Raw genomic sequence first — 27883 nt, 5'->3', positions numbered from 1 at the left:
GATTTTGGTTAAGTCTAGGGATGTCTTCACCACAAACTTTGCATCATAAAAAGCAAGCCTAAAAAAAACCATTAAGTAATAATGTATGTTGATGTTAAATAGGGAATATCTGAGATGGTGTCAAGTGTGTGTTTGCCGTCTGCTTTAACAAGAGTGCAGGGATGAAATTACCAAGATACACAGAGTGGCTCTCTTTAATTAGACATGTTTATCTACATTATACAGCACTCCTTCCTCTCCTCACCACACTGCCACATCAATCACAGGTCACCGAATGTTGTCTAAGAAAAGATCTTTATTTATAAAAACAACAGTGTTACCAGATACATACTTCACTGAAAATGCAACTTCTCAGAGCCAAGGCAGGTATGAATGGTACATCATAATTTTACATGGATAGGCAACATTACAAATATACTGTGGAGAGTAAAAAAAAAAGAGAGAGAGAAAAAACACAAAGAAGGTTGGTCTCTTTTGCCTTAAAAAAACAGCTGTAACGGTAAAACTAGGACTAAAAAAAAGTTGAACAAATTGCATAATGATCTCACCCACTGCCGCCTTGCATACAAACCCCAAAATAAAATAGGAACAAACCAGACACAAAGTGAAAAATAAAAACAAAGTAAGAAAGGACATGGGTAAGAGACAAACGTGTGCTTTGTCCACCTCCCAGATTAAATTAAGTCAGTATCTTGTGAAAAGTCGAGTCTGCTCTGAGGATAAAAGTCTCCCATATTTAAAATGTTTATTCATAAAACAGCACACCTCAAAGGCCATTAGAAAACAGCAAGTAGTGATTTTTTTAGGACTTCAAATTTAAAGCAGAGCGCAAAGAGAGCCTCTTGAAGTGTTTGTTTCTTTGTCTAAATAAAAAAATAACGCTTAGAGTCTGTTACAGTAGAGCCAGGAATGATTTCTAAAGCAGGGAGTTAAAATGTCGTAGTGGTTTAGTGTTTTTTGGTTTCCAGCTCCACAAGTCAGAACCCCATTTAATGTGATCCGGTCAGTAAAAGACGCTGAAGCTGTAGTTTTCTGTCATAGAGGGGAACAAGTTCAAAGTATAAAACATAATAAGAGGCAGTCAGTACATGAAAACTAAAAGGAATAAAAAAACAATGTTTTGTCACAGGAGTAGGAGCACAAGTTAAAAACAAGGACATGAACAGATAAAATTACCAACGTGGGTCTTATAGGTCTGGTCCAGCACACACACGAACACTCACTCACTCCCAAGGTCCATATCATTTTTTTCACACGCGCACACACACACACACACACACACACAAACACACACACACACACACACACACACACACAGCCACAGGTTTACTGTATGACAAATATACACACTCCTGCCCTTTCTTAACACCTGTGCTCGTCCCAACCGAGAGAAAATAACTCTAGACAGGAAAATAACTCCTCTATAAACATTCTCGTCCTACAGGGGCGGTCCATCGCTCCATCCCAACCTCCCAACAATCCCAGTTAAGGGACGATTTAAATTAATGAGCCAAAACTAATGCAGTCATCCCATTTTCTTTTTATATACAGTATATACCCTACATTTAAGTCTACGTACAAATTCATCGTTAGGATGGGGTTGTTGGCGAACACTTGTTGACCATGACGAAAAATGACCAAAATGTTTTAGCAAGAAAAATTAGAAACAAGTGGGGTGACAACACCAGAATTAAATGATTGTCAACAAAGGTGATTGCCTTTACAGGAAAATTATATCTAAAATAACTGAATATATTTCTGTTGCTACGGTTGAAGGAATTTGTAAAAAGTAGGTGTGTATGTGTGTCTGTATTTGTGTGTGTGTTGCATGAAACGACTGCAACACAGCCACTTTCTTTGGATGCCAACCCTCATCTTCTGATCCCATCTGTGTGTTGATAGAGAGGGGAGGGGAGGGAGGGGTTATTTGAGGGAGAGAGTCTGTGCATCTGGATCATCTCTCCTCAGTAGCAGTGGTAGGGCAGGGACGGCCCAGTCTGGGTGATGCACACTATCAGTTTTTCTGGAGGGAAAGAACAAAAGTAAGATATTGATGTCACCATAGGCAGAATTAAAGCACAAAATATTAAATGTGTATCGTTTACACATTAAACATGGAGGCAACACGAGGATTTGTTACGTGGTATAAGTATGGCACACTGTGCAGTAGTGCTATCACAATAACCAGACTGTTAATAATACTTCAACACTGATATCAAAGTAAAGCTTTAAACTTTAGTATCAAATTACCAGTAAATCACCTGTTCATTATTTTAAGTTACTTTGTTTTTCTTTCCTGAAGACTTGACTTTTAAACAGCCATGAAGGGACGCCTTTTCAACTTTAGCCAGAACATCATGTGTTAAACTCATAGACTGTATAAAATATGGACGTAGTCTCCGTGACGTCACCCATCTGTTTCTGAAGCGCTGTTTTGAGGCCAATCGCTCGACAGCAGCAACATGGCTGCTGTCGAGTGATTGTGACGTAAAGAGGCGGAGTTTGAGCCTCCTAGCCAACAGCTACAGTGTTCCCGCCTGTCAATCAAGTCAGCTGTGCCCCTCATTGGAAGACTAGTGATCTCAATATCTTTGAAATTGCAGCAATTGAAAAAAAATTCACCCCCCGTACAGTGTGTGCCGATCGAGAAATGAGCTATCCAGACTACACTCATCTTCTGTACCAGGCTGTAAATGTGTTTATTTCTGCTGTAAAGATCGGCTTTTTTGAATTGGTGTGTATGTGGTTTCCGGTACTTCCGGAGCCAGCCTCAAGCGGATCCTCGATGAACTGCAGTTTTTAGCTCTTCCGCATTGGACTCACATTTTTAGACTGGAGGTTGCTGCTTGGTTAAACTCTCCTTATACTCGCCACAGGGCTCAAAGAAACCTGGACGTACAGTGAGGCTCAAGGGACAAAGGGGTTGTATGTGAAGCTGTAGCTACTTATTGCTTATCGTTACTTTTTAATGATTAAGTGCTACAGATCAAATCTAAAATCGATTATCTTTGGATTTAATGGATTAAATCGTTTGTCAGCAATAATTAAGTTTTACATTTCAGCATTAGCAAGTGGATTTTTAAAGGAAATAAGGTTAGAGAAGTATGAAATGGCAGACAACCTACTTTGAAGAATATACCTGCAGTAAATTCAGATCATCTTAATATATTACAACTTATTTTTATTATTATTTTAACCATTATCATTTGAATCATTGCTTTAACTTATATTTATCTTATTTAATTATTTCTCTTTTTATTTCTTGTATTCACCTGATCTTGTTAACACCACCTTATTTTTAACTTTTCTTTCCACTGTTACTTATTTTATTTAATTTTACTGTATTGATTTTATTCTGAAGTATTTTATTTATAATCATGCCTTTTATAATTTTACCATTGCTGTTGTTGTCCGTCTCTCTGTTATTCTGTGAAGCACTTTGGGCTGCATGTTTTTATGTATGAAAGGTGCTTTATAAATAAAGTTGAGTTGAGTTGAGTGATGCTGTGTATAACTAAAGGTGTTAGTATTCAAGCCAGAATATTTTATTTAAGGCAGCAAGAATGTCCACATCATCGGTGTGGCAAAATAAAATGACATTAACTAGTAATAATGACTTGAGCCATGAGAGTTAAATGCAGCAGCAACAAGTGTGTAAACTAACAGACTAAGTAAGGTGTGTAAAGTGAAGAATCTAAAGACTTGTGGCCAATCATTTATTTTGATATCAATTAATGAATAATTTTAGTTTAGTTTCATCAAACAGTGAAACTGTTAAAACAACTTAATAATTGACATAAAGTTGCAGATAAACAGACACAATAAAAAGTCCACTGAAGTGCATTACCATGTTTACTTCTTAGCAACAACTGTTGTAATTCCCTAGAGGGCCACTAGAGTCCACTGACAGACAGGTTAGTGACCTGTGGGACCTGCTGATAGGACAGAGCTGTGTCTGAGAACTTTGATGCTCAGTGTTTTCTAAAACATTGCAAATGCATCAAACACTTCAAATTATTCATGAGTCTAAAAAAAATGTTGAAAGTATTATTTTACATTTCTAATGTCACAGTGGATGAAAGGCTAGTGGTATTCAGAGGTTCCTTCTATCTTAGGTAATATATGCCTTCCAAACCAGCTAAATACAGCATAAAAATCTGTATCAAAATTAATCAACATCACTACATAAAAAATAAATAAAAATGTAAAATAAAATAAACAAAAATCTATCTCATGTAAAACTATTGTATTTATATCTAGGGCTTTTCAATTGTACATTTAAAAAAGTTTTAACATGAATTTCATAAAAAACAAAGTAGTTATCCTCATTGAACCATGATCTGTGAGGATTAAAGAACACCAATGCACTAAATATTGATTTAAATGGTTAGTGATGGAGTTAATAATGAGATTAAAAAATGTTTATTGGGATTTTTTGGGGGTTCAGACAATTTTGTTCCTGGGTCAAGTTGACCCAGGAACATTATTGCTGTCCCTAAGAAACAAACATAACAGGAGGGTTAAATAAGCATCATTATCAAGGTTGAAGTTCGGGTATTGTGACAGATCTGCTGCACGGACAACATTTCCGTACTCTGAGGAACGAGACCCTAATAATCCGCTTTGGGTTCGCTTCTAAACTGGCAGACTGGAGAACCACAACCAGTCTAGCAGCATACTATACCATCATGTACACAGGACATCAGGGCTTATTACAGTTACATACCAGTAAAGAGATCTACACCAGCTTTTTAGTACACCTTCATAGACAGAGACCCAGAGTCATCGAGGGTTTGAAGTTATAAGAGACCAAGGAAAAGAGCTGACTGAGTCCATGCAGGACGAGAGGTCAGTTCAACATACCATGCTGTTACATGCAGAGGGGGGTAGAGGGGAGGGGGGAGGGCTAACCATCGTAGGAGTCCAACAGGGGCAGGGAGCCCTTTCTGCCCCCATACACCCCTCGCTGAGAGACAACCAGAAAGAGAGAGAGAGAGAAAGGGAGTGAGTGTGAGTAAAGAAAGTGTCAGTAAAAGTGAAGTTTTAAACACTCCCAAACGAAAAAGGTTGAAGTCAGGAAATACTCAAAGTAGTGCAGGAGAGTGAGGATTAGTGTAGTTAAGTGAGCAATCCAACACATGAAAGAGCTCCAGACGAGTTTAAAGTACCGGTAAAGTGTCTGTGGTTTCATCCAGAGTGTGTCTCCTCTCCCTCTGATCCAGTGTAGAGTAGGCCTCTGAGAAACAAAGAAAGATGACAAGAATGAAACAAGTACAATATTTCAACTTCAGTAACACATTACGCATCACAGATACGGACTGGTCTAGAAGTAATACAGGATCATAAAGCTACTAACCAGGTCCGAGGTCGTTTAGTGGAATGACATCCCTCTTTTCTCCTGCAATGAAGCCAAAGTGAGATCCATGAAGCATTTTAATATTAGAAAGAACATTTTTCTACACGTTTCTAATGTGGAGTTAAAATGGTGAGGAAACCTATGTCTGTCAGACTGACCTCTGTCTAACAATGGTGTGGTGCTATCTTCATAGGTGCCGTTGGCTCTGGTGCTGGGGCCGTTGGTGGTGGGGTTGAGGTTGACCATGAAGTCGGTCTTCTTCCAGCCGTCCTTCTCAAGAGGCCGACGCAGCTCTTTGTGGGCCCAGACAAGCTGCAGCACCTGGCCGGCCCCCCGCACCTCACGCTCTGAGCGCTTCCTGTAAGACACACGTGTTTGAAGGCGGATTAGCAAAGTGTTTGAGAACTTGGTTCAGTCATCTGAACACCTACAAGAAAACACACTCAAACTTATATTTCCATGTCTACAGTCTTAGCTAATTAACAGAACAAACATACCCATCCTTGTTAATGAGCACAAGCCTCTCAATGCCCTGTGACGCACGGAGGGTCTTTGATGCCTCTAGACTGTTACCCAGCACTTCAGCAAGCGTGCTCAGTACAGACACCACTGTCTCCTCCGACAGAGCGCGCCCAGACTGACTCTGGCCTCCAGGCAGGTTGGCCACAAGGTGAGGCACTGCATGCAACCCTGTAGCGTAAACACAGTTAGATGAGGTTATATCTGAAGCAGTGCAAATACAGAAGAAAAATAAAATAATCATCTAGCAAAAAAAAAGAACTGAAAGTTTTGTTCTTTGAGCATAAAGGTAATTTTGAATCTTATTTTGACGTCCTTACCGAGCAGTTCGCAGTTACGGTTGTCAATGGCGAGGTTCCTCAAGGCTCCAGACATTGCCCGAACCACACGGTCATTTCCGTGTGCCAGCAGCTCTGCCATCATCGGAAGACCTTTCTCCAGACGCACAGTGGCCCGGATATACCGACCATACTGAGGAGCAAGCAGGTAGAGAGTGAGGAATGAGTATTAGTGTACTCCGAGAGCAGTTTCAATCAACTCAAGCAGATGGTTTCATGAGAAATGACTGACTAATCTTCATTTTACTTCTAAATTCTGAGTTTTTTTATGTGGTTTGTTTTTAGAAATAGTACTAACAGTCCATCGGCCAGCACACAGGTTCTGGATGGCACCGGCAGCAGCTTCTAGGACTGAAGGGTTCTTGCTCTCTCTGAGCAGTGATGTGTAAACACGAACCACCTCCGGCTGGAACAACAGCTCGTAACCTGAAACACAAAGAGAGAGGTCAGTTTAACATTTTTCCCAAAACATGTAGCTTTTATCAAAACTGACCTCTGTCCTGTAACAAACTAGGCTTGCGTTGTTTAATGTATGAGTATTAACAGAATAAGAGGAAAGGACAAGCTCACCTTTGGCAGGTGTTGTCCTCTTTGGAATGTCAACCTGATCTCCACTCCCATCATCTCCATCCTTCTTACCTGCAGCAAGAAACCAAAAAACAACAAACATGAATGTTGGAGCTCCAGAAACAACACAACTTATCTAAGTTGGATGAGATGAGTTCTCTTCAGTCCTCTGAAATCCGCCATGAGAAATGCAACCATGCAACAAGTGGAACAGTCACTGTGAACATGCGATGCGGTCTGCGTGACATCAGGTTATCGTGCTCATGAAGTGGATGTGAACTCAACTGTATTTTACATTCCTCTTTTTCTAGTTATGTTTTTTTTTCTCTGTGTTAGTAAAATGAGCAACGACAAGAGTGCTCAAAGGTTTAAAAAAAATCTGACGAGAACACCAAGAGGAGAATCTTACCTTTGGAAAACCACTCATCTAAACACAGCAGAGAAAAAGGAGGAAGTAAAGGCGAGTGGGAGTAAGAATGGGGGAGAAAAGTGGGAGAAGGGAGGAGAGGAGAGGGAGGGAAACAGTGGCAGAGTGTGAAAAATAGCGACAGGTGCATCTGCCACCAAGAAGCCCAAACACACCAGCAGCTACCCACAATGGCAAATTTTGTGTAACTCCTAGCTGTGAAATCTGTTTGACACTGACCTTTGCCCTTTCGCGAGCCGAAGCAGCCACCCTTGTTAGCGGGGGCCGGTCCCTGGTTGAGAGGCACGGCCTCTGCGTAGCGCTCGCAGCCGGGGACTTCCCGGTGAACGTGATAGGAGAGATTCCGAAGGAGGCAGACGCAGTTTTCCACCAACTGAAAGAGGAGTAGAGGAGCAAACGATGTGATTAAAGATAGAGACAGGGAGGGAAATGTAGTTTGATAAAAAAAAGAAAAAATAGACTGTAATCTGATACCTTGTTATCCACATCTTTGCGGTTGATCTGTGATTGGACAACGTACATGAGTGAATCCACTAATCCTGTGCATTCTCTCAGCTTCCGCCTGGCCTCGCTGCGTTCTGAACTCACATTCCTGTTAGAGAGGGACGAGTCGAGCACATAATTACATGTTTTCGTCTCAAAATAACTCCCTTGCTTGACCCTTTTCAGCTTTTTCCACGTTCTGTCCCTTGATCCCTTTACATACCTAAGGCAGCCAGCAGTGTTGGTCAAGGCGGTCTCCCACTCCAGATGGCGTGGTTTGCAGCTCTCTTCTCCTCCGTTGCTCCCTCTCTCCCAGCCGGAGTGAGGGACAACCACTTCATCAGCCAGGGCGTGCAGGGCGTGGTCCACAATCTCCATCTTTACAGCGTCATGGGATGAGAGGTTCCACAAGGTGCCTGGGATGATACAATCAATATGGTAAATACCAGAGAAAAGTCCACCTCTTCAGTAAATCAAATATAAGCAATGTATAAGTTCCTATAGCGTACAAATAGTTGGATATTTTGTTTGGATCTTCCACAGAGATTTAAAGATTTCATACCTAAACCTACATGTGTATTAATCCTGAACCTATTCAAAAGGGGCATTACATGATGAGGATACCTGTAATCGTGTCAGTCAAGTCCTGGTCATGGGTTTTCCTCAGTAATCGGACCAGGGCGGGCACTCCATCACAGTTCTTGATGGCGATCTTGTTGTCTTGGTCTCGCCCATATGAAATGTTCTTCAGTGCTCCGCAGGCTGAGTGGTGCACATCCTTGCTGGGGTGGTCCAGCAATGACACTAGGGCTGGGATGCCTTTCAGACGACGCACTTCTGACTTAACCTTAACACACACAAACACACAAACATAATTCTCAGGCTCAGATAAAAGGACTTGACAAAAAATCACAACACATAAAGATTAATATTTGTAAAGCGCTGTTATTCTGCTTTTGAGTTTTGTTTCACCTTATCATTTTTGAATGTGAGATGCTGCAGGAAGGCAGCAGCGTTGGTTTTGACGGGGTCCAGGCGGTAGTTCAACATGGCAATGACCTCCGGAAGCTCCGGTTGTCTCCATGAACCGGGAGGAGCCTTCCTAAGTGTGCTGTCCAGTGACGCCATGCTTCCCCTCTCCATGGTCATGGGCGCCCAGGCATAAGGGTCGACTCCTCCCATGTCACCATCTAAAGTATCTTCACAGCTCCTGATTGTCAGTGAGAGATGGATAGAGGAACTTGGTTAAGATACGTCTCAAAATAATGATTCATTGTTTCATATCAGCTTGACAGAGAGGATCGGTTAGATAAACTGCCTCAGTCAACTGGGGGGGGGGGGGTGTGTGTTACCTGAGTCTTCGTCTGTCCATACCCCCGGGGCCGGGCCCCAGGCGTGGCATGGTGCCATAGCCACCAGGGTGCATGGGTTGGGGCCCCATGCCATACTCATCATATCCTACGCTGCGCTGGTCATCCTCCAGACCATAGGGAGCATGGCCATACCGCATCTCCATTGCCGAGCCAAGTGCCCTCATCCCTCGGCTCACCTGGGGCTGTGCTGCGTACGGGTCCAGCTGCTGGCGGCTTGGAGCCCGGTAGCCTGAGTCCAGGGTCCTGTAGCCATCAGCAGGCCTGGGGGAAAGAACGGAGAATAGAAATGAGTGGTGGTTGTTAAAAATGAGATCGCCAATTCGGTTTCAAATGGTTGAACAATGGACAGACCTTATTCACAAGTTTGAGTAACAGTGGTCAAGTATCAGCATTCTTTTGATACAGCATTTGAACAACATTTGAAGCACTCCTTTTGTACCTGTATCGTTCGTCCATGTGTGAACCCCGGCTCAAGCTAGTGTATGCTTCTGATGGTGGACCTCCACGGTAATCATCATAACCTCCAACGGGGCCATAGTGGTAGTTTCTGGGCACCGTGGCAGTGGGATAGTCTCCCGGTACAGGCTGCCTGTAAGGACGGTCTAGTGTGGCGCTGTATCCGCCCATACCGGGCACCGTCAAACCCCCATCGATGGACATGGAGTCAGAGGGCAGGACTGTGCGTGAGATTGGTTTCTTCATCTGGATGAACCAAAAAAAAAAAAAAAATTCACAGTTAAACGACTGAAATAATATTCTGTAAAGAGGCTTCACTGGACTTTTAAAATCGTACGTTAGGCAGTAGGGGAGAACGGGGTTGGTTGTCACACAGGTTGGTTGGCATACTCATTATATCTCACCACCACAGGGCACTGTCTCTCAAATTGGGGTATGGACATTTCCAGAACTAGGATCAGAGCTCATCTACATAGTCTTCTTGGGAGTAAGACAGCTGAACTTGAGGTGAGAGGACTTTTTGTGTTTTTCAAATTGTAAATATTCAACTCCTCAGTATTTTTCTTAAAGGCTTTTAAACGATGGGTTTATAACATAACAAGTGTTACCCTTACAAAGTGTGAGGGGAAAGCTATAGTTTAAATTTTTATTAGCTAGCTAAGTAGTTGTTAGATGGTTGTTAGCCTTGATGCTAAGAAAAAAAATTCCAGTTGGGGTTGGTCGTCACATTCTCTTTGGGGTTGGTTGTCACATGTAACAATCAACCCCTATGTTGGTAAAATCATGCATGGTGAAATGAGTTGGAGTGTGCAGACCCTACATCTGCCATCACTGTAACTCAGACAGTGACTGCATGTAGCCTAGTTGAGTAGGCCATTATTGTTCTGCCTATTTGTTTCGTTCTTTATGTTGTTATATAGGCTGGCCTAAAGATGTGTTTCCTCTTCATCTTCCTTGCTCATTTTATGTTAAAATGCATTAAGTTATGTAGGCCTATCACTTGTCAGTGCAATTTAACTTTCAAATTTATTTCTGCCTTCTTCAAATATTTTTCTTCCATTGAAATACCATTGTGACAACCAACCCCATAGTGTGTGACAACCAACCCCATAGTGTGTGACAACCATCCCTGTGATGGGGTTGGTTGTCACAATGTGTCAGAGTGTCTTTGATAGTTAATTGCCTCTTTGTTAAAATGAGTTGGAAAATGAGAGGGATACACATTTCAAGCCAATACCTTAAGCTTCAATTTAATGTAGGAATGACTATTGAATAATATTTTGATGATGAGCAATCATCAAAACAGTAAAAAGTGTGGCAACCAACCCCGTTCTCCCCTACACGTGATTTCACTTACGCCATTGTCTTGGCGCCGTGCGGTCCCTTCTTCAGAAAACACAGAGTGCACTTCCTGGGAGTCGTCCTCGGGTGTGTAGCTCTCATCTAGAGCACCATGTGCAGGGTCCACCATTCTGTACTGTAGCACAGACACACAACATGTTAATATTCACAAATCACCATGACTCAACATCCTTTGAATAATTGAATATACACACACACAAACACACAAACCTGTGTGCCGTTTAAGTACGTGTCAATGAGTTTCAGTCGCTCTATGTCTGCATCCCCTAAACGCCCGTTCTGAGTTGAAAGAGAGAAACAAATATCAAATATGTGCAGTGAAAATGTTAAATATTACACACTTTTACTTGATGTTAAGGCATGCTTTGCAGTTGCTGGTGCTGTTCATTATTCACAACCACCCAGATGATATTACTGCTGCTGAAGCACATTCAGTGCTGACCAAACCGTCCCTGCATGTTGATGGCCCGTGAATCACTGCCAGACATGAGGGAGGACATTTTGGAGAGCAGCCACTCATCCTCACACCCTACTTCCTCCTGCTTTCTTCTCTTACATAACCATTGACTGTCACACTGACTGCATGACTTGGACACTTTCTGCCTTACCTCGAGCAGCACTCACTTTTATGCAACATAACTGCCTCGGCTAACAGAAACCGCCTCAAGCTGATGTATCCTCACTGAGTAACTATGCTGAGATTTCTCAGCAACTGTTCCACAACCAAGAGTTTTAGTATTTATGTGATACTTTGGAGAAATCCAAGAAAAAAATTCAGTGCTATAAGCCTTATCAGATACTGACTCCCATTTGATTTGCAGCATCATGCCTCACTGTACTTTATATGTTGTCCACAGGGCGGCAGGTCTGTTATTTATAAGAAATGGAGGTGCAGACTATGCTTTTAGAAGAGGAAGGGCACACTTCCTCTACAGCTGTTCCTTCCTTATATAACACATCATTTACCAAAAACTATTTTAGGATTTAGAGAAATACTCAAGAGTCTCTTTACCATTGTTCATATTTCAAGAAATATAAAAACAATTCCCACGTGGCTAAAACGACAGACTGTTGCTCTCTCAGATTTCCCCCTCCAGCTGCCACAGACTTATCAAATATAAGACTTCCAAGGCTTCAAAGAGACAAAACATCCCAACGTATCTATGTCAGCGAGCTCTTAAAGAAGGGGAAAGATTTGGGAACACGGTTGCGAGTCAGCAACATTTTAAACTCTGTAAGCCCTAAAAATGTGGAGCCCTGAATACGGCCTGGCCTGACCTTTGGTGTGGGCTGAGGGCAAAATGATAATGGCTCTCCTTTAATTGCTCTTTCAGCCCCACAGGCACTGAGGCAGAGTTTTCTCTGTGATAGTGAAGTCTTTTGATAGAGACAACAAAAGAGGACAACAAGGCATCCGTTTGGGTCTTGTTCAAGCAGATAACTTGGCTTTAACCCATAACTGTATTGTAGAAGCCAGGACAGGAAACCTGACCTTCCACAAGATAACAGTTACAAATCATAATCAGCAAAGATTCGTATGAAATAAAAGAACAATAAACGTACTGTTTTTTTATACAACAATCCTGCTTATACTCAACTTTCAAAAGAGAAGTAAATGTTTTTTCTAATAAGTAGAAATTAAGCATGTCTTTAGACATCTAGACAAAATGTTTCTTTAGCTTTGAGAAATTGTGATATAGTACTACGGTTGCAAAGGGGTGGAAAGTTTCACCTAATTTCCATGGGAAGTTAAGCTTGGGAATTTTGGAAATATTCCAAATTGGAAATTATGGGAATTAACTGGTAATTTAATGGAAAGGTATCATAACCAAGCATAAATATTTGTTTTGTTATAAGCAGATATCCATCCAAAATAATAAAATTAAAACAGATTTATCTGTAAGTAGAATTTTATCAAGGGTTAAATATTTTATTGAACAACCAATTCTTTCATTGAAGACCAAAATATGAATATTGAGTTAAATATTACTCATCCCTCCGACCCAACCCATTCAAAAATGAACAAAAATGCAATCCCAACAATGTCCCATTCAAAATGTTAAATAAAAAGTGCATGTAGGGGGCGTGGTCTCAATAGCCCTGCAGTAAGCAGTGTGCTATGTTCATGTGATTGAGGAATAGCATAGATATTTAACTGTACTTGCATGAAATCTGGTTGTTTTAGTCAGGATTATGCTAAAATATATTTTCCCCAGCTATATTTAAGTTCCCTTTTAAGAGCCAACCTTCAATTTAGTAAATTCCTGGTTTATTCCTGGAATTTTGCAACCCTATATAGTACTACAATATTTCTGAAATTGTAGTGACTTAATGAGACAATAATAAGATAAAACACAAAAACTTTTAAGAAGTAGTTGCAGAACTGAGCGGATCGTCAAAATATCTGATGGTGCAGACCATGCAAACCCCTGACACATTAGCTCCTTTAGATAATCATCAGTAAATGAAATGCAGTATTAAATCAGGCAGCATTCAATATTGTACATAAGACATAATCAAAAGAGAATAACATGCAAAAGAATATTTAGTGTAAACTTGGAATCACAGAAATACATTTCAATGTGGATGACGATTTTAAAAAGAAGTCCTCCGTGTTGAAGGAACCAGATTAGATGCAGGACTATGTGACACATGCACAACACACGACCTCATTCATAAACACGACATGCCACGACAGGAGAGGGAGAATAACTGGGATTCCACAGAAGGGGCCATGAAAGGTGTTTGTGTGGGTCGAACATCTCCGGAGAGTGACAGTGAAGGCATGCTGAAATGATGACCATCTCAGGCATGTTCAAAGCGGTAAAAGGTATGTGCAGGCGGAAACTGATGTTTGCAGATGAGGGCCGAAAGACAGGTGGACTTAGGGAGTCGAAGAAGAAAGACATTTGATGATGATTCACACAAACACTCATGGGACCAGATCTCGACGAGCGCTGGTAGGAATGAGCTGGGGTGAGGAAGAAGGATGAATGATGGTTCGACGGGTGTCAGACGGAGACATTTTGGAGGATTGGATAGAGGAAATGATGATCCATGGATTGGGTGTGAATGAAAGAGGAGGGCCGTTAACGCTTATAAGAGACTGTGATGAGGGAGGTTCAGGTTTGTTGGGAGGTGTTACCTGTGTATGAGGGAGGGGGCGACCCATGGCCGAGGGGCTGGTGGCTGGGAGGCCCACTCTCCTCCTCTCCTCCTCCAGTGCTCGGGTCAGCTGTTCAAACTGCACCTCCTGCTCCCTGACCGACTCCAGCAGAGCCGCTGCGCTCTCACACTGCTCCATACACACTATACAACCCCGAGGGGGAAGAGGGAGGGTGTTACACACATCCGTACAGCCTCCTACACATAACAGCACAGGGAGACCTCTCCATATAAAGCACAGAGGGATCTGATGGATGCAGGTGCTCTGGAGGGTTGGTGATGGGTGTACGGGGGTTGTTTTTGTGATCAAGTGTATTACAAGGTAGACAAAACATAAGTACTGACATGAGTGACAAATTCTGTTTCAAAGACGTGAGAAAACATGTTTGCTACACACAGAACCATCAGATCAAATCCTTAGTTTCATTATTTTGTATGTGCAAATATTAGGTGTGTAACGATTCTTTTTAACAACGATTCAATTCATATCACGTTTCGCGGTTCCCGATGCGATTAAGGGATGACATTAGTTCATTTGGAACGATACGATAACAAACGATTCAGTGACTTGAAATCGATTCAGTAACTTTTTTGCCAAAAATTCAACCAGTGTGACTGTCAAATAAATACCTTGATACTGGACAGTCCTAGACTCTCATTACTGCCGTGATGTTTTTGGCCCGAGTTGAGTTCTCGCCTCGTCTCTAACTAAACATGCTGGAGAGGCCTGAGGCTTCTGCAGAGCTGATGTTACTTTGATGAACGCTGCAATAGGTGCCTGGACGGTCGGCACTGTGTGATATCCCATGGCGCCTTAGTAGGTGGTTGGATAGATTTGTCGTGTTGCTTTGGTATTTTACTTGACCTTTACATATCCTACAAACAGTGAGCGACTTATTTAGAACATCTCTGTCTTTGCAAAAGCCAAAGTGTTTCCACACGCTGGACCGCAATGGTGGCTTGATAATTTCTCGCCGGCTTCTCCTCTTCCATCTGCCATGCTATGTTTTGTTGTCTGATGGCGCGTGGCAATGACGTCACAGACAGGCAGCCTGAATTGAGTAACGTTTAACCATAGACTGTATAAAATATGGACGTAGTATACGTGACGTCACCTGTCTGTTCCTGAGCGCTGTTTTGAAGCCAATCGACGGCGACAGCCATATTTGTAATGCAGAACTCAACCAGGCATAGTGTGACGTAAAGGGGCGGAGTTTGAGCCTCTTAGCCAATAGCTATGTGTTCCTGACTGGGAGTCAAGTCAGTCATGTCCTTATTTGGGCAAAAACTCGTAATCTAGTCTATAGTTTCTATAAATCTATAATCTATAGTTTGAGGCTGGAGGTAGCCGCTTGCGTTTAACGTCTTTATAAAGTCTGCCGTACTTCAACCCAATGTGTTATTTCCTAGTATTGATACAATCGATTTAATACCTTTTAAAACGATGTTAGATCGATATATGTTGCCGGAAGGCCAACTTGCCGAGCACAGATTGATGCAGTCGGATCATATGAATATAAATCAATACTTCGCTGTAGTAGATGAATCGTTACACCCCTAGCAAATATGTATTTTTATTTAAAATTCAATCTTTCAAAAAAGTTGACTGCAGTTGTAAAATCTGTCAACATTAACACAATGTTTTTCTCATAACATGCAGCAACGTTGGACCCTATCTGACTCATCTGGGGATTTTGTTTGGTGACCGAGGATCAGATTCCCTTCTTGGAAAGTTTTCTGCTCAGTTGGGATTTATTTCTTTCCTCAGTATTGACAATACAACCGTCACTACTGTTAAGACACGTCTGTGGTTGAAACCCTGATATGAAATTGCCAAATGACCCCGGGTTTCTGTGTAAAACCTGTCATGGTGTAATGAGTCATTCATGTAGTTTTTCCCCTCACACAGACTTTAAAAGGAGGCCAACGTGCTCAGATTACACACAGCCTTGAGCCCTATCAGAGCACGTCAGCACTCATAATACTTCAATCAAAGTCATATAAATCATTGCCAACAACAACAACAGCAATATCACTCCGGGATAATTAGGAGATGATAGTTACAACATTACGATCCCATTAAAAAATGTAACACCACTTCATGAATGCATGGCGGAGTTTTCTCTGTACTTTACCCTGCAGATAACACACAGAGGAGGACTCCTTAAAATAAAAGCTGCAGGAAATCATACATAAGATATTCTCTGCAGTGTGTAGACTCAGATGACTCATTCGGGGGGAGCAAATGGTATCTTGCTTGGAAACACAGGATTCATGAGGGCTTGACAAACTGCGGACAAACTGTCGTGGTTGAATGTCCACACGATGACTTCATGAATTAAAAATGTATCAATTCAATCCAGGCATTAGCAGTGTTTTTGTGATACAGAGATCCACAGTATATCTACACAAAAACTGTCAAACAAAGAGGATTAAGTGCTACTGTATGTAGGATAAAGAGAGGCTTACTTAATACTTTGCAGGCGTGGATATACAATCTAAGAAGTTAAAGGAGAACACAGCAGAACACAGAAACACACAACTAAAGGTGTTTTTCCACCGCAGGAACTTTACCCCGGAACTAGGGACTTCACCCCTGAACTACGTGCGTTTCAACCGGAGGAACCAGGGTCTAAATTTAGTTCAGGGGTAGATGATCTCCCCCCTGAAAAGCCCCTGCTTGGGGGGTAGTACTTTTCAAAGGTCCTGGGACTTTCTGTTGAATGTTACGGTGTTTGTGGAGTTGATGAAACACAGAGGGAGTTCCTGGGAATGCATACTACTATTAGTTTTTTATTAAGATTTCAAAATATTATTTAATATCATTTTTTTACTTCATACGTCACTTGCATGATTTTCACAATCTACCCGGGACTTCAGCTCACGGTCGAAACGCAGACAACATTAGGGGAACAGGAGCCTTTTAGTTCCGGGGAAAGTAGATCTGGGGGCTGAAAGACCCTCGAAATGCACCTTAAAGCTCATTACAGAGGAAATCAGAAATACACACCTTCACCTTTGGGCGTGGTTTGGTAGTAGAGGTGAGAGATCACGCCTAGGTCAGAGGTTGAGCTCTAGTTGCTCATGGGGGAGAAGATCACAGAACCACCAAGCCCAGAAACAGGAAGGACTGAACTGCAAAGAGAAGGAGACAGAGAGGTTGAGGGAAGAATTTGACAGGGAGGAAAAAAAAGGGAGAAATGTTTTAGAGAGAGAAAGAAGGCACCCCTGTTTGAAAAACAGCAACAAAGTGAGAATACCGTACATGTGTGTCAACAGGGGGAGTGTTTGCTCTGTGTGCAGGAGAACAGCGAGAGACGGGGGCATACAGTAGCTCCAGCGTTTAGACACACCCTGTATTTACACAACATTTGGCCTGTGTGCGGCAGCGAGCTGTGGGAAGTGGACCAACCTGCAGCTCTTCTGGGACGGAGAACATGGTCCGTCAGCAGAAAGAGAATGCATGTTGAGGAGATAGAAGGACAGATTCTCTTCTCTTTCCTCTTGCAATTTAACTCTGCCTTCTTCTCCCGGCGCCTTCACTCTAATCAGTCTTCATCTACCTCTGGCCCAACTCTTGTCAGTCCGCCACTCTTGTTCTATCGACTTAGCTTCTACTCATCCCTCCCCCCTCTGTATTCCTTTGTTATCTTGGCTGTGCTCTCAGAGAAAGACATTGTTATATCAGAGCCAAACAAGTGGAGCCTTAGATCTTCTTATCTGTTGATACAACCTATGCAAGAGCAGGACGGCTCCCCCATCGGCTCAGGCTTTAAAAAGGTGAATAAACCCAGGTAGCATTGCCACCCACACGCACGCACGCACCTGCATGACCGGTTGGACGAGGTAGAGGAGCAGGAGGGGCTTCCACAAGGTTTCTCAGTGTCTCTCTGTCTAGCCAACATGCACAGACACACTCCTGTGATCACAAGTTAGCAGCGATTTGGGGATCAAACAGAGACCTGCATTTATAGTCAGGCAGCAGGTGTTTGTGGGAAAGACAGGTAGAGTGCTCACAAGTGCAAATACAAAGAGAGACAGGCAACGGAGGAGTAAAGGGTAAGGTGAAGAGGTGGTGATGAATGACTCGGAGTATTACCTGTATGACACTGTGCAAACAACAAGGGGAGAAGAAACTCAGACAGGATGATATCACCTTTAGATAAACAGACATCACCTCACACTTTAACAGGGAAACTGGAGCCGACAGAGGCCTACAGGTTCCTGTATTACTGCCTAAAGGCAGTTTTCCACCGCAGGAACTTTACCCCGGAACTAGAAACTTTACCCTTGAACTACGTGCGTTTCAACCAGAGGAACCAGGATCTAAATTTAGTTCAGGGGTAGATAATCTCCCCCCTGAAAAGTCCCTGCTTGCGGGGTAGTATTTTTCAGAGGTCCTTGGACTTTCGGTTAAACGTTATGGTGTTTAGGTGCATTTGGACCAAGAGTTCCGGGGTCTTTTAGCCCCCAGAACTACTTTCCTTGGAACTAAAAGGTTCCTGTGCCCCCATTGTTGTCTGCGTTTCGACCTTGAGCTGAAGTCCTGGGTAGATTGTGCAAATCAGGCCAGTGACGTATGGAGAAAAAAAATGATATTAAATAATATTTTGAAATCTTAATAAAAAACTAAACTAGTATGCATTCCCAGGAACTCCCTCTGTGTTTCCACTCTGTGTAAACTTCACAAACACCGTTACGTTTAACCGAAAGTCCTAGAACCTTTGAAAAGTACTACCAACCAAGCAAGGGCTTTTCAGGGGGGAGATAATGTACCCCTGAACCAAATTTAGACCCTGGTTCCTCCGGTCGAAACGTACATAGTTCAGGGGTAAAGTCCCTAGTTCCAGGGTAAAGTTCCAGTGGTCGAAAAACGCCTTTTGAGGAGTTAACATAGTTGTTGAAACACAGAGGGAATTCCTGGGAATGCATACTAGTTTAGTTTTTTGTTAAGATTTCAAAACATTATTTAATATAGTTTTTTTTCTCCATACATCACTGGCCTGATTTGCACAATCCACCTAAAAGAACCCAGAACTCTTGGTCAAAATGCACCTGAACAGATGACTAACACACACATGTATATGAGCTTGCTTATTTAAAAAAAAAGGAAAAAAAAGTCCCCACTCGGGGTGTGACCACCAGTGTGGGAAAAAGGGAGTAGAGTGGGATGGCCTGATGAGAAAATGAGGAGTGGCTGAAACGTATTTCACAAGAGAAAAGAATTTAAGAAGAACCAAAAGCAGGATTTGCATGGAGGAGAGAGAGCTGACTGACAGGAAGACATGACGTCACATGTGCACACTCACACTCACGTTAGCCCTCTCTACACGCCCCAGAGCCATAACCTCCCACCTGAGCAAATCACACACTGCTGTCCTGTCCCACACATGCCTATATATGGTCATAGCCAGGACAGGACAGGACTGATATTACCCACTACTACAGACAGACAGAGACAGCAGAGCAGGAGCTGCAAACAAATAAAACCGTCCTTCAGGGGGAGTGAGAGGGTCTACTGGAGAGAAGTGCTGAAAACAAGATAAAAAGCTAATCTTGCATTCCTCACATTGTTTTGTGTCAATTCAGCCCGGCAGCCCACCCACTCACCCTGTGTTTAATGGCCTTAACATGACACCAACTAATAGAGATGTGTGTTTACGGTACTGTCTGTCACAGCAGTCCACTGCGAGATAACTGGAACAACTCACACACAGAGAAATAAGAGCGATTTCATCAAATCTCGTCCTGTCTGGCGTGTTTTCATGCTCATTAGCCGCATGTAAACATTGCCTCGCTCCTCATCTTATCTTAGATTAACATGCTATTGGATTTCACTAATGAGTGCAACTGACATTCATGCAAGAAAATGATAAACTGTGATTGATATTTCTTGGCAAATGTACAAGGTAATGTTATTCTAACTCCATGTGTGTGTGTGTGTGTGTGTGTGTGTGTATGTGTGTGTGTAAACCACAGCCAGAGGAGGGAATTTGCAGCTGTCAGTCCGGGAGGTTAGTAGAACAATAAGAAGTTTGTGCGTCCAGTACCAGGAACGCCAGTGTAAGACGAGTAGAAGAGCGAGGAGGAGGAGGAGGACATTATTGGACACGTTTCGGTTTCATCTGTGCTTCTAATGTTTATGTCGTAAAGAGTCACTCGTGACCCACGTCCTCCAACCCGTCCCCCCCTCTTCCACAGCTGTTAGTTTTGGCCTTGAAAGTCAGCAGTGAGTTTTGTTGAACAATGCAAACAATCAGAGCAAGGGCCTGCTGCCGCTCCCCTCCCCTTTCCCCTGTTAACCTCATCCGGAGAAACAGGATGTTATGGATTCGACATCAGAGAGGAGTTAAAGGGACGCTGTGGCTACTTTAGCTTACCGTAAACCATTACACTCTACAGGAGCTGCCTGTCCACAGAACCATTACAGCCAATGGGAGAGACACTTTAATAAAACCTCCTAATGGTGAGGGTTGGCTTCCTTCTTCTGCGGTCAAAATCCCCTTTAGTCGATGTGATGATCACACGACCACATGCTGCTTCCCATTTTGCTAATATTGTTCTGCATCCTCTGTTTTCTGTTCTGCTTTCACAACTTTTCAGAAGCAGATCTACACGGCTGAAGATAATATCTTGCTTTGCATGGTGAGGCTGATTTATTACTTTAGAAGCTGAAACACTTAGCTCTACTGTTCTTATGATCACAATCCAGGGCATAAAATTTACTTTTTACCTCATCTGTCATTGGCTAGTGACCTCCAAAAATGTACCGGACAAAAATATTTTTCCCCGGTCAAATAAAAAAAATCATGCCTCCTTTGATTTAAAATTTACCATACGTTTTTATTATGAAAATCCAACTTAAGCATCACTAATCCAGCCAGGACCGAGGTTGGCCAGCCTCGACAGTTTTCCAGTTTTCGTTGAAACGTCGTATAGTGACATGACTCCGTTTAACTGTGTTCCTCTTCTTGGTCGTCTCCCACCTCTTTGTTTATGCTTTTTGTTTGTGGTGGCTTCACACCGGAAAATGTGTCGCCACATCTTCCTTGAAAACGCTCTTCCCGCCGTGCTTCTTCAAGCAAAGGGAATGAATAGGACTCCAGTAGCTGATGTCACGCCGTTCCCGATGTACCAAAATCACAACACAAGTAAAGTGCACCGCGAGGGTCAAAATAGCCTGACATTCGGCAGAAATGGGCGAAAGTATAGAAAACAAAACCTCACGTGCAATGCAACAATTTTCATCGGCCAGTGGCGGGTGTTTGTTTTTGTTTTACACGCCAAACTAATTTTTTACTCGCCATTGGCGCTTGGCGTGTGTTCATTTTACGGCATGTCACAATCATTAGGGTTTAACAAGGTTTGCCAAAATAAAATAATTCAAACATTATCTTCTGCTCTGGAAAACGTATATTTGTTGCTATTTTCAAAATCAAATTTCAATTGCAATCAAATTTAGCAATATAAGAATAACCCATAGACTGTATAAAATATGGTCGTAGGATCTGTGACGTCACCCATCTGTTTCTGAAGCGCTGTTTTGAGGGCAATCGTCAGCGGCAGCCATATTGCTGCTGTCGAGCGATTCTGATGTAAAGAGGCGGAGTTTGAGCCTCCTAGCCAACAGCTACAGTGTTCCCGCCTGTCAATCAAGTCAGCTGTGCCTCTCATTGGAAGACTCGTAATCTGAATATCTTTGAAATTGCTGCCTTAGAAAAAAAAATCACCTCTACAGTGTGAGCCGATCGAGAAATGAGCTATCCAGACTACACTCGTCTTTTGAACCAGGCTGTAAACATGTTTATTTCTGCTGTAAAGATCACCTTTTTTTTAATTGGTGTGTATGTGGTTTCCGGTACTTCCGGAGCCAGCCTCAAGCGGATCCTCAATGAACTGCAGTTTTTAGCACTTCCGCATGGGACTCATATTTTTAGACCGGAGGTTGTCGCTTGGAATAAATCTGACTCTCTTTCTAGTGTAAGCACAATGACAAGCAAGGAAAAAAAACATTTATAAGCAAGTATCTAAGAATGGGCTTGACCGTTTTTATCTTGAAAGCATTCACCCAGAGATAAATCTGAGGACACTGGATGTACCATAACATGTTTAAATATCATAACAATATTTTGAATTTCAGCAAAGGGAACAAGGAACAATGACATTTTTAATCCTGTTGTTCTGAACAGGCTGAAAACAAATGATCACAATGTCAAGCACAGTTCACTGAGGTCAGCATGTGAAGCACCCTGTCCTGAGGTCAACATCACACACACACTCCTCAAACATCTGATCGAGTCCTGACTCACCACGAGTCACATATCTCCATCTGATTCTGCAGCCATCCGTCAGCATGACTCACTTAGCCATGTCAGAAGACATCTGTAATCATACGCACATGTAACAACAGTGCAACCTTTGTAGACCTCATGAAACTCTGGGTAATGCACTAGTGCCTACACCTGCCATCTTCAGCTACAACCCCACCTCTGAAACAGAAACTTCTCTGTCAGAACACACATCTGCTCACACATCTTAAAGTAGTGTGCAAGTTTGCTAATAAGTTTGTCAGTGTGATTCCACCCGGGCTTGTTTAAGCTGAATGTGGCTTGTAATGGGATTGAAGCTTTAGCCCACTAATCCACTTACCTCCCAACACATACACACATCATGTTAAAACGCACACAGAGATAGACACACAAACATAGGTTAGACCCTTTGAAGATTTACCGAGACACCTCAAGACAGCAGACACAATACAGCTGACATTGGGGGCATGCATCAACAATCACACAATCACATGGAGATAAGTAGTTGGAGACGGTTGATGATCACATATGGATGGGGTTGTTAATGTTGGCACCTGCAGCCCTGACCTCGCTACTTATGCTGCATAAACACAAACCAGGATACTTCTAAAAGCCCACGGGCGAGATGCTAACCTGCACCACAATGTGTGCCTGCAGTAAACTGGTGTTTACAAGGGAAGAGCTAGTTTACTTGCTCACACTTGGGCTGACAGTTATCCCCACCCAGCCGTGTTGCTACCAAAACAAGTCCACACAAGACCCACCCAACAGGTTCACGAGCTGGTAAACTTAGAATACAGACCTGCGTGATACACTAGAACTGGGAGAGACCACCACCCTTAGAAGAAAGACTCAAATACACAAAACAGTCTTGACGTTTTTAACAAGTGCCAAAGTTTCCCATTATCTTTAAAGTAGACTCTGCTTGATGAGATGAAACCTACTACTCGGACTGATTCAACTGTCTGCTTCTAAAAGGAAGAGGCTTGAATCAACAGCAATGATGGTAGTGACCCAAACAGGTTTCAACCGGCCTGTTTGCATGTTACTTGTATCAGTAATTGGATGTGTAAGTAACTGTTTACAGGTATGTGGTTGTAACAGACATGTCAAATTACAAGTGTATGTTTTTGTGTGTATACTTGTGAATTTGTGGGGCTGTAGGTTTGTGTGTGTGTGTGTGCACATATGTGTATGTATGTTAATGTATAGGTATAAACACAAAAAGGGGAGTATAGACAGTCTTTAAAAAGAGATGAATATTGGATATGTTTGTATACAAAAGGGAAGCTTACTTGATCATTAATTACTAATTAATAACGGAAGAGGGTTGAGATTTAATAAGTGTTACTTCTTCCCACTCCTTTTCGGACAGGTTACAGAATTCATATTAGTGTTTTGATTACATATTTTTTGCATTGTTTGTAACATTTGCTTTTTTCTATGTGCTTTTGTTTTTATTTTTTTGGACATGTCCGAAATAAACACTTTCAAATCAAAATGTTTACACGTCAACTTGTATTCTCCATTAAAAACTCATCATGCTCAACCACATATTCATAAACAGGTGTCCATCCATACACATCATAACCATATTTTTTACTTTTGAATTATGTTGATGTAATAACTGTATTTATTTGATTTGTTAATTTTGGATATTCTTGAGTTATTTTATTTTTAGTATCAACTATTGTCTTTGTGTCAATTTAGTATTTTCTAATTATTTCTTGATATTAGAACACTATAATTTGTATTATTAGAATAATTTCTTTAACATATATTTATCGTATTTAATTATCTATTTATCTATGCATTTCCTGTAATCATCTGATTTTGTTAACACTACCTTATCCTTAACTTTTCTTTTCACTATTGCTTATGTTATTAATTTCACCGTATTGATTTTATTTTTGAGTATTATATTCATAATCATGCCTTTTATAATTTTACCATTGCTGTTGTTGTCTGTCTCTGTTATTCTGTGAAGCACTTTGGGCTGCATGTTTGTATGTATGAAAGGTGCTTTATAAATAAAGTTGAGTTGAGACTTGGGTGGAGGCTTCAAATAAGCTCTTTGAGTTTTCTGCCTCTTCCTGCACAGTATATTATTTATCATTGCTCTTTTTAGTGTGTATTTTCTTTTAATTGTGCAAATAAATAAACAGAAACAGAAACCTCTCCTTCCTAGCAGATTTGGTTGTGAGCAGAATCTCCCTGCCTGACATGAATTGATTTGCTAACCTAGCAATGTAGGGCAGGAGCATGGAGATCTGGCAGCATTACATCCACACACAGGAACAAAAAAAGACATGGGTCTAAAAACGACTCACACGAACAAAGACTCGTGTATTTTAGCACTGAGTTACTCGGTGTTGGTGCTAACTCCAAGCCCACATAAATGACAATGTTGGAGATCAAATCAGCCCTTGTGGGTGGCGTGCTCGCTCAGCAGCACAGTCCGTGTGACCTGGTTTGGCTGTCTTGCTCTGTTAGCATCACAATAACCCACATAGGAGTCTACGAGCCAACAACCAGGGCTAGCGTTAGCATAGCAAACACAGATAAGCCGCGAGAGCTGGAGTTAAGCAAGTCAGGCAGCATTTTGAGCACATATAAGACAGGATTCAACCCCTAATACCATGGGGTGTGCTCATGTGGGGATAAAAACGTGAACAGCAAGGCATCAAACCCTCGGATCACGGTATGAACTTTGACGTTAGCTAGGTTAGCCGTGGAGAGTCGTGTTGCTGCTCTGTCGATGGTGACCACTCCTTGCCAACGCTGCAGTGTTCCCACTATCTGTGTGTAAAAAACATTCTATATCAGCCGCCTGCAAACATGTATGGATTCACTCACCTGCGTGTTAAAAGGCTGCCTCGTCCCCCTTCCAGACTATTCCGTTTTTAGTGTGTTTTTCTCCCCTCTTTTCCCCTCCTTCCCTGGGTTCTGGGTCAAGCTCGTTAGAGGCGAAGCGACATCACCGAGATTTCTATCAACGAGAGGGCGGGATCAACAAGCAGCGTTACCGTAAAGACGGCGCACGCGGAATTCCTCCCAGAGATCTGGGGTTTATGGCTCTTTGAAGGGAACCGGATCTTGAGGAGCGGTTCCTTTTCAAAGAGCCGTTCAGAAGACTGTCTCTTTGGCTCATTGTTATAAATCTATTTTTTAGAAGTCAACCAGGGTTAACTCGTTTTTATCAATGAAACAATCACTGGTAGTAATAATAATAATAATAATAATAATAATAATAATAATAATAATAATAATAATAATACATTTTATTTACAATGTTACAATGTCATTTAGCAGACACTTTTATCCAAAGCGACGTACATACGAGAACAAGAACAACACAAGCAAAGATCTGGACAAGTGAAAACCAGATCAGTACGAGTAACAAAGTTCTTCAAGTCTATTTGGGTGCAGGTACTGGCAAGCAGTGTAAAGGCAATGCACAAAAGTAAGTAAGGAATTTTTTTTGTTTGTTTGTTTGTTTGTTTGTTACAATAATAAAATAAGGAACATCTACAATGAGGCAACCAAACCTTCCATTATCTTCATAAACAATTAACCTCACCACAATAATGACCAAAGTACCAAGTGCTGGGTCACTCAAGATCTGAACACAGATTCCCAGAGTAGAGCAGGACAGTGCGAGTCAATTGTAGCTGGAAGACATGATCTGCCACTGGGGACAACAGTGGAGAACAGTCTAGCTAAGTGCATAGTGCTTCCTAAAGAGCTGGGTCTTTAGCTGTCTTTTGAGGGTAGAGAGGGACTCTGCAGATCGAATGGAGTTGGCGCTTTTAAAAGACTCAAAGACACTGTACAACTGTTAAAATCAATTCAAGCAAGGAACACAAGTCAATCCAAATCAAACAAAACAAGATTCAGTTTCTCACCTTCAAGGCCATCAACAACTCCTTTAATTTTTATAGTATTGCATTCTTTATTCTAATGTATGTATTTATTTACTGTTGAGTGTTGCTTTTATTATTGCTATGTTGTAAGGTGACCTTGGGTGTCCAGAAAGGCGGATCAGATAATTCAAACTTACACATCCCACCAATATACAGTTGTGCTCATAAGTTTCCATACCCTGGTAGAATTTATGGTTTCTTGGGTAGTTTCTATTGTCTTTATGATATGAAAACAGTAAACACAGTTTTTGATACAAATTTTGCTTCACCCAACCACTAACCATGAGTGAAAAAAAAAGTTTTTCTCTTATCTTTTATATTCTCTGAAAAATGGCCAAAAATCACAAATTCTGCCAGGGTATGGAAACTTATGAGCACAACTGCATTAACTCTATTGGTGGGAATTATTCTGAAATATTGATTATAATTTAATTTGGCATTGTAAACATTCCATAAGGTGATGCCATATCCCCATGCTTTGACAGTGAGATCACTTTTTGAAATTTCCCCCTCACCTAAAAAACTTTGTGGCTCTATAAAAACTGCGCAGGCTACAGATAACTTCCATGCAAAACTTTACTGTAAAAAATTCCACACAAGAACATTTTAACAATAAACAGAAAAAATATAAAAATAATAAATTAGAATAAATATATATGTATATAAAAAATATAAATACAACTAGGATAAAAAGTAGGACATTATAAAAATGTGAATGCTAAATTGTACTACCCCACCTGGGGTTTCTACACCTGAAATACTTTACAAACAGGAGCTCAGTCTTGACTCGAATTTACAAAAAAAACAATGTAAACAATAACAAAATGTAGACAATAAGTGTGAACAAAAGACTATGCAATCTGCATACAAAAACGGTTCCCAAAGGAACGGCTTCCAACTGCGAATCGGTTCACTTAAAAGAGCCGTTCAAAAGACCGACTCGTTCGCGAACGTCACATCTCTAATTCCTCCTCTCTTACAGGTGTTCTCTTACTGTTCCAGTTGTTCAGCTGTACGATTAGGGATATAATAGTTGTTTTTCTGATGAAACACACACGGACTAATATGGGAGGTCGTCCTGAATCATTCAAAGGCCAGAAAGCGGATTCAATTCCGCTAAAGTCCTGTTGTAAAATAGCTTCCTCCCACCGCCTCCTCTCTCCTCCCATTTTTTTTTCCGCCTGTCGCTCCCTCTCCCACAGTGTACACACACACACACACACACACACACACACACACACACACACACACACACACACACACACACACACACACACACACACACACACACACACACTGATGTCATTTCATTGATTGCCCAAGAACAATAGACTGAGAGGAAGCAGCGTTTCTTGGGGAAGTGCAACAACAGCATTCCTCACCAACACGACAAAACTATTGGCACATAAACCACTACCATTGACCATTAACATCCTACACATGTCTGAGCTGATAATAGGATTACAGTAAAAATCACTTGATGTATGAATCATGCCTGACTAATGGCCTATATAATTCCAGGATGACTACATGTCTATAACTCATTAACCTTTAAACTTTTGTATTTGTTGTTTTCCATCTTTTAGTTATTTTATACTTTGAACC

At 41.7% G+C, this 27883-nt stretch overlaps 1 protein-coding gene across 15 annotated transcripts; it reads right to left on the bottom strand.

Annotated features, from left to right (window-relative positions):
• Positions 1-275: 275 nt before the first annotated feature.
• On the bottom strand, positions 276-25362 carry LOC117817859 (catenin delta-1-like). 15 transcript variants are annotated; one of them, XM_034690653.1, is made up of 21 exons: positions 25212-25360; positions 17057-17181; positions 14027-14190; positions 11092-11160; positions 10877-10996; positions 9503-9765; positions 9043-9324; positions 8663-8900; positions 8315-8537; positions 7914-8106; positions 7682-7799; positions 7427-7580; positions 7190-7207; positions 6784-6852; positions 6512-6639; positions 6196-6346; positions 5854-6046; positions 5515-5714; positions 5357-5398; positions 5169-5236; positions 276-2023 (listed from the first exon to the last, which is right to left on the bottom strand). In XM_034690653.1, exons 3-21 carry the CDS (start codon positions 14183-14185, stop codon positions 2015-2017), a joined length of 2697 nt encoding a protein of 898 aa, XP_034546544.1. In that variant the 5' UTR covers positions 14186-14190; positions 17057-17181; positions 25212-25360; the 3' UTR covers positions 276-2014. The 15 variants fall into 15 exon arrangements, with proteins under 15 accessions (XP_034546544.1, XP_034546547.1, XP_034546548.1 ...); XM_034690656.1 differs by lacking the exon at positions 14027-14190 and adding an exon at positions 4864-4966; XM_034690657.1 differs by lacking the exon at positions 14027-14190 and adding an exon at positions 4864-4966 and having other exon boundaries at positions 17063-17181.
• Positions 25363-27883: the final 2521 nt, after the last annotated feature.

This window comes from Notolabrus celidotus, chromosome 8 (assembly GCF_009762535.1).
Source record: "Notolabrus celidotus isolate fNotCel1 chromosome 8, fNotCel1.pri, whole genome shotgun sequence".
Classification (NCBI taxonomy): Eukaryota; Metazoa; Chordata; class Actinopteri; order Labriformes; family Labridae; genus Notolabrus; species Notolabrus celidotus.
Note: the sequence above shows the minus strand (reverse complement) of the source record. Positions and strands in the feature narration are given on the sequence as shown.

Coding starts and splice junctions, on each gene's coding strand:
- LOC117817859 (XM_034690648.1), bottom strand. CDS start 14,185: ATGGAGCAGTGTGAGAGCGCAGCGGCTCTGCTGGAGTCGGTCAGGGAG. Junction 9,766..10,876: donor CACGGCGCCAAGACAATGGC/GTAAGTGAAATC, acceptor TGGTTCATCCAG/ATGAAGAAACCAATCTCACG. Junction 5,715..5,853: donor GTGCTCATTAACAAGGATGG/GTATGTTTGTTC, acceptor TGTGTCTTACAG/GAAGCGCTCAGAGCGTGAGG.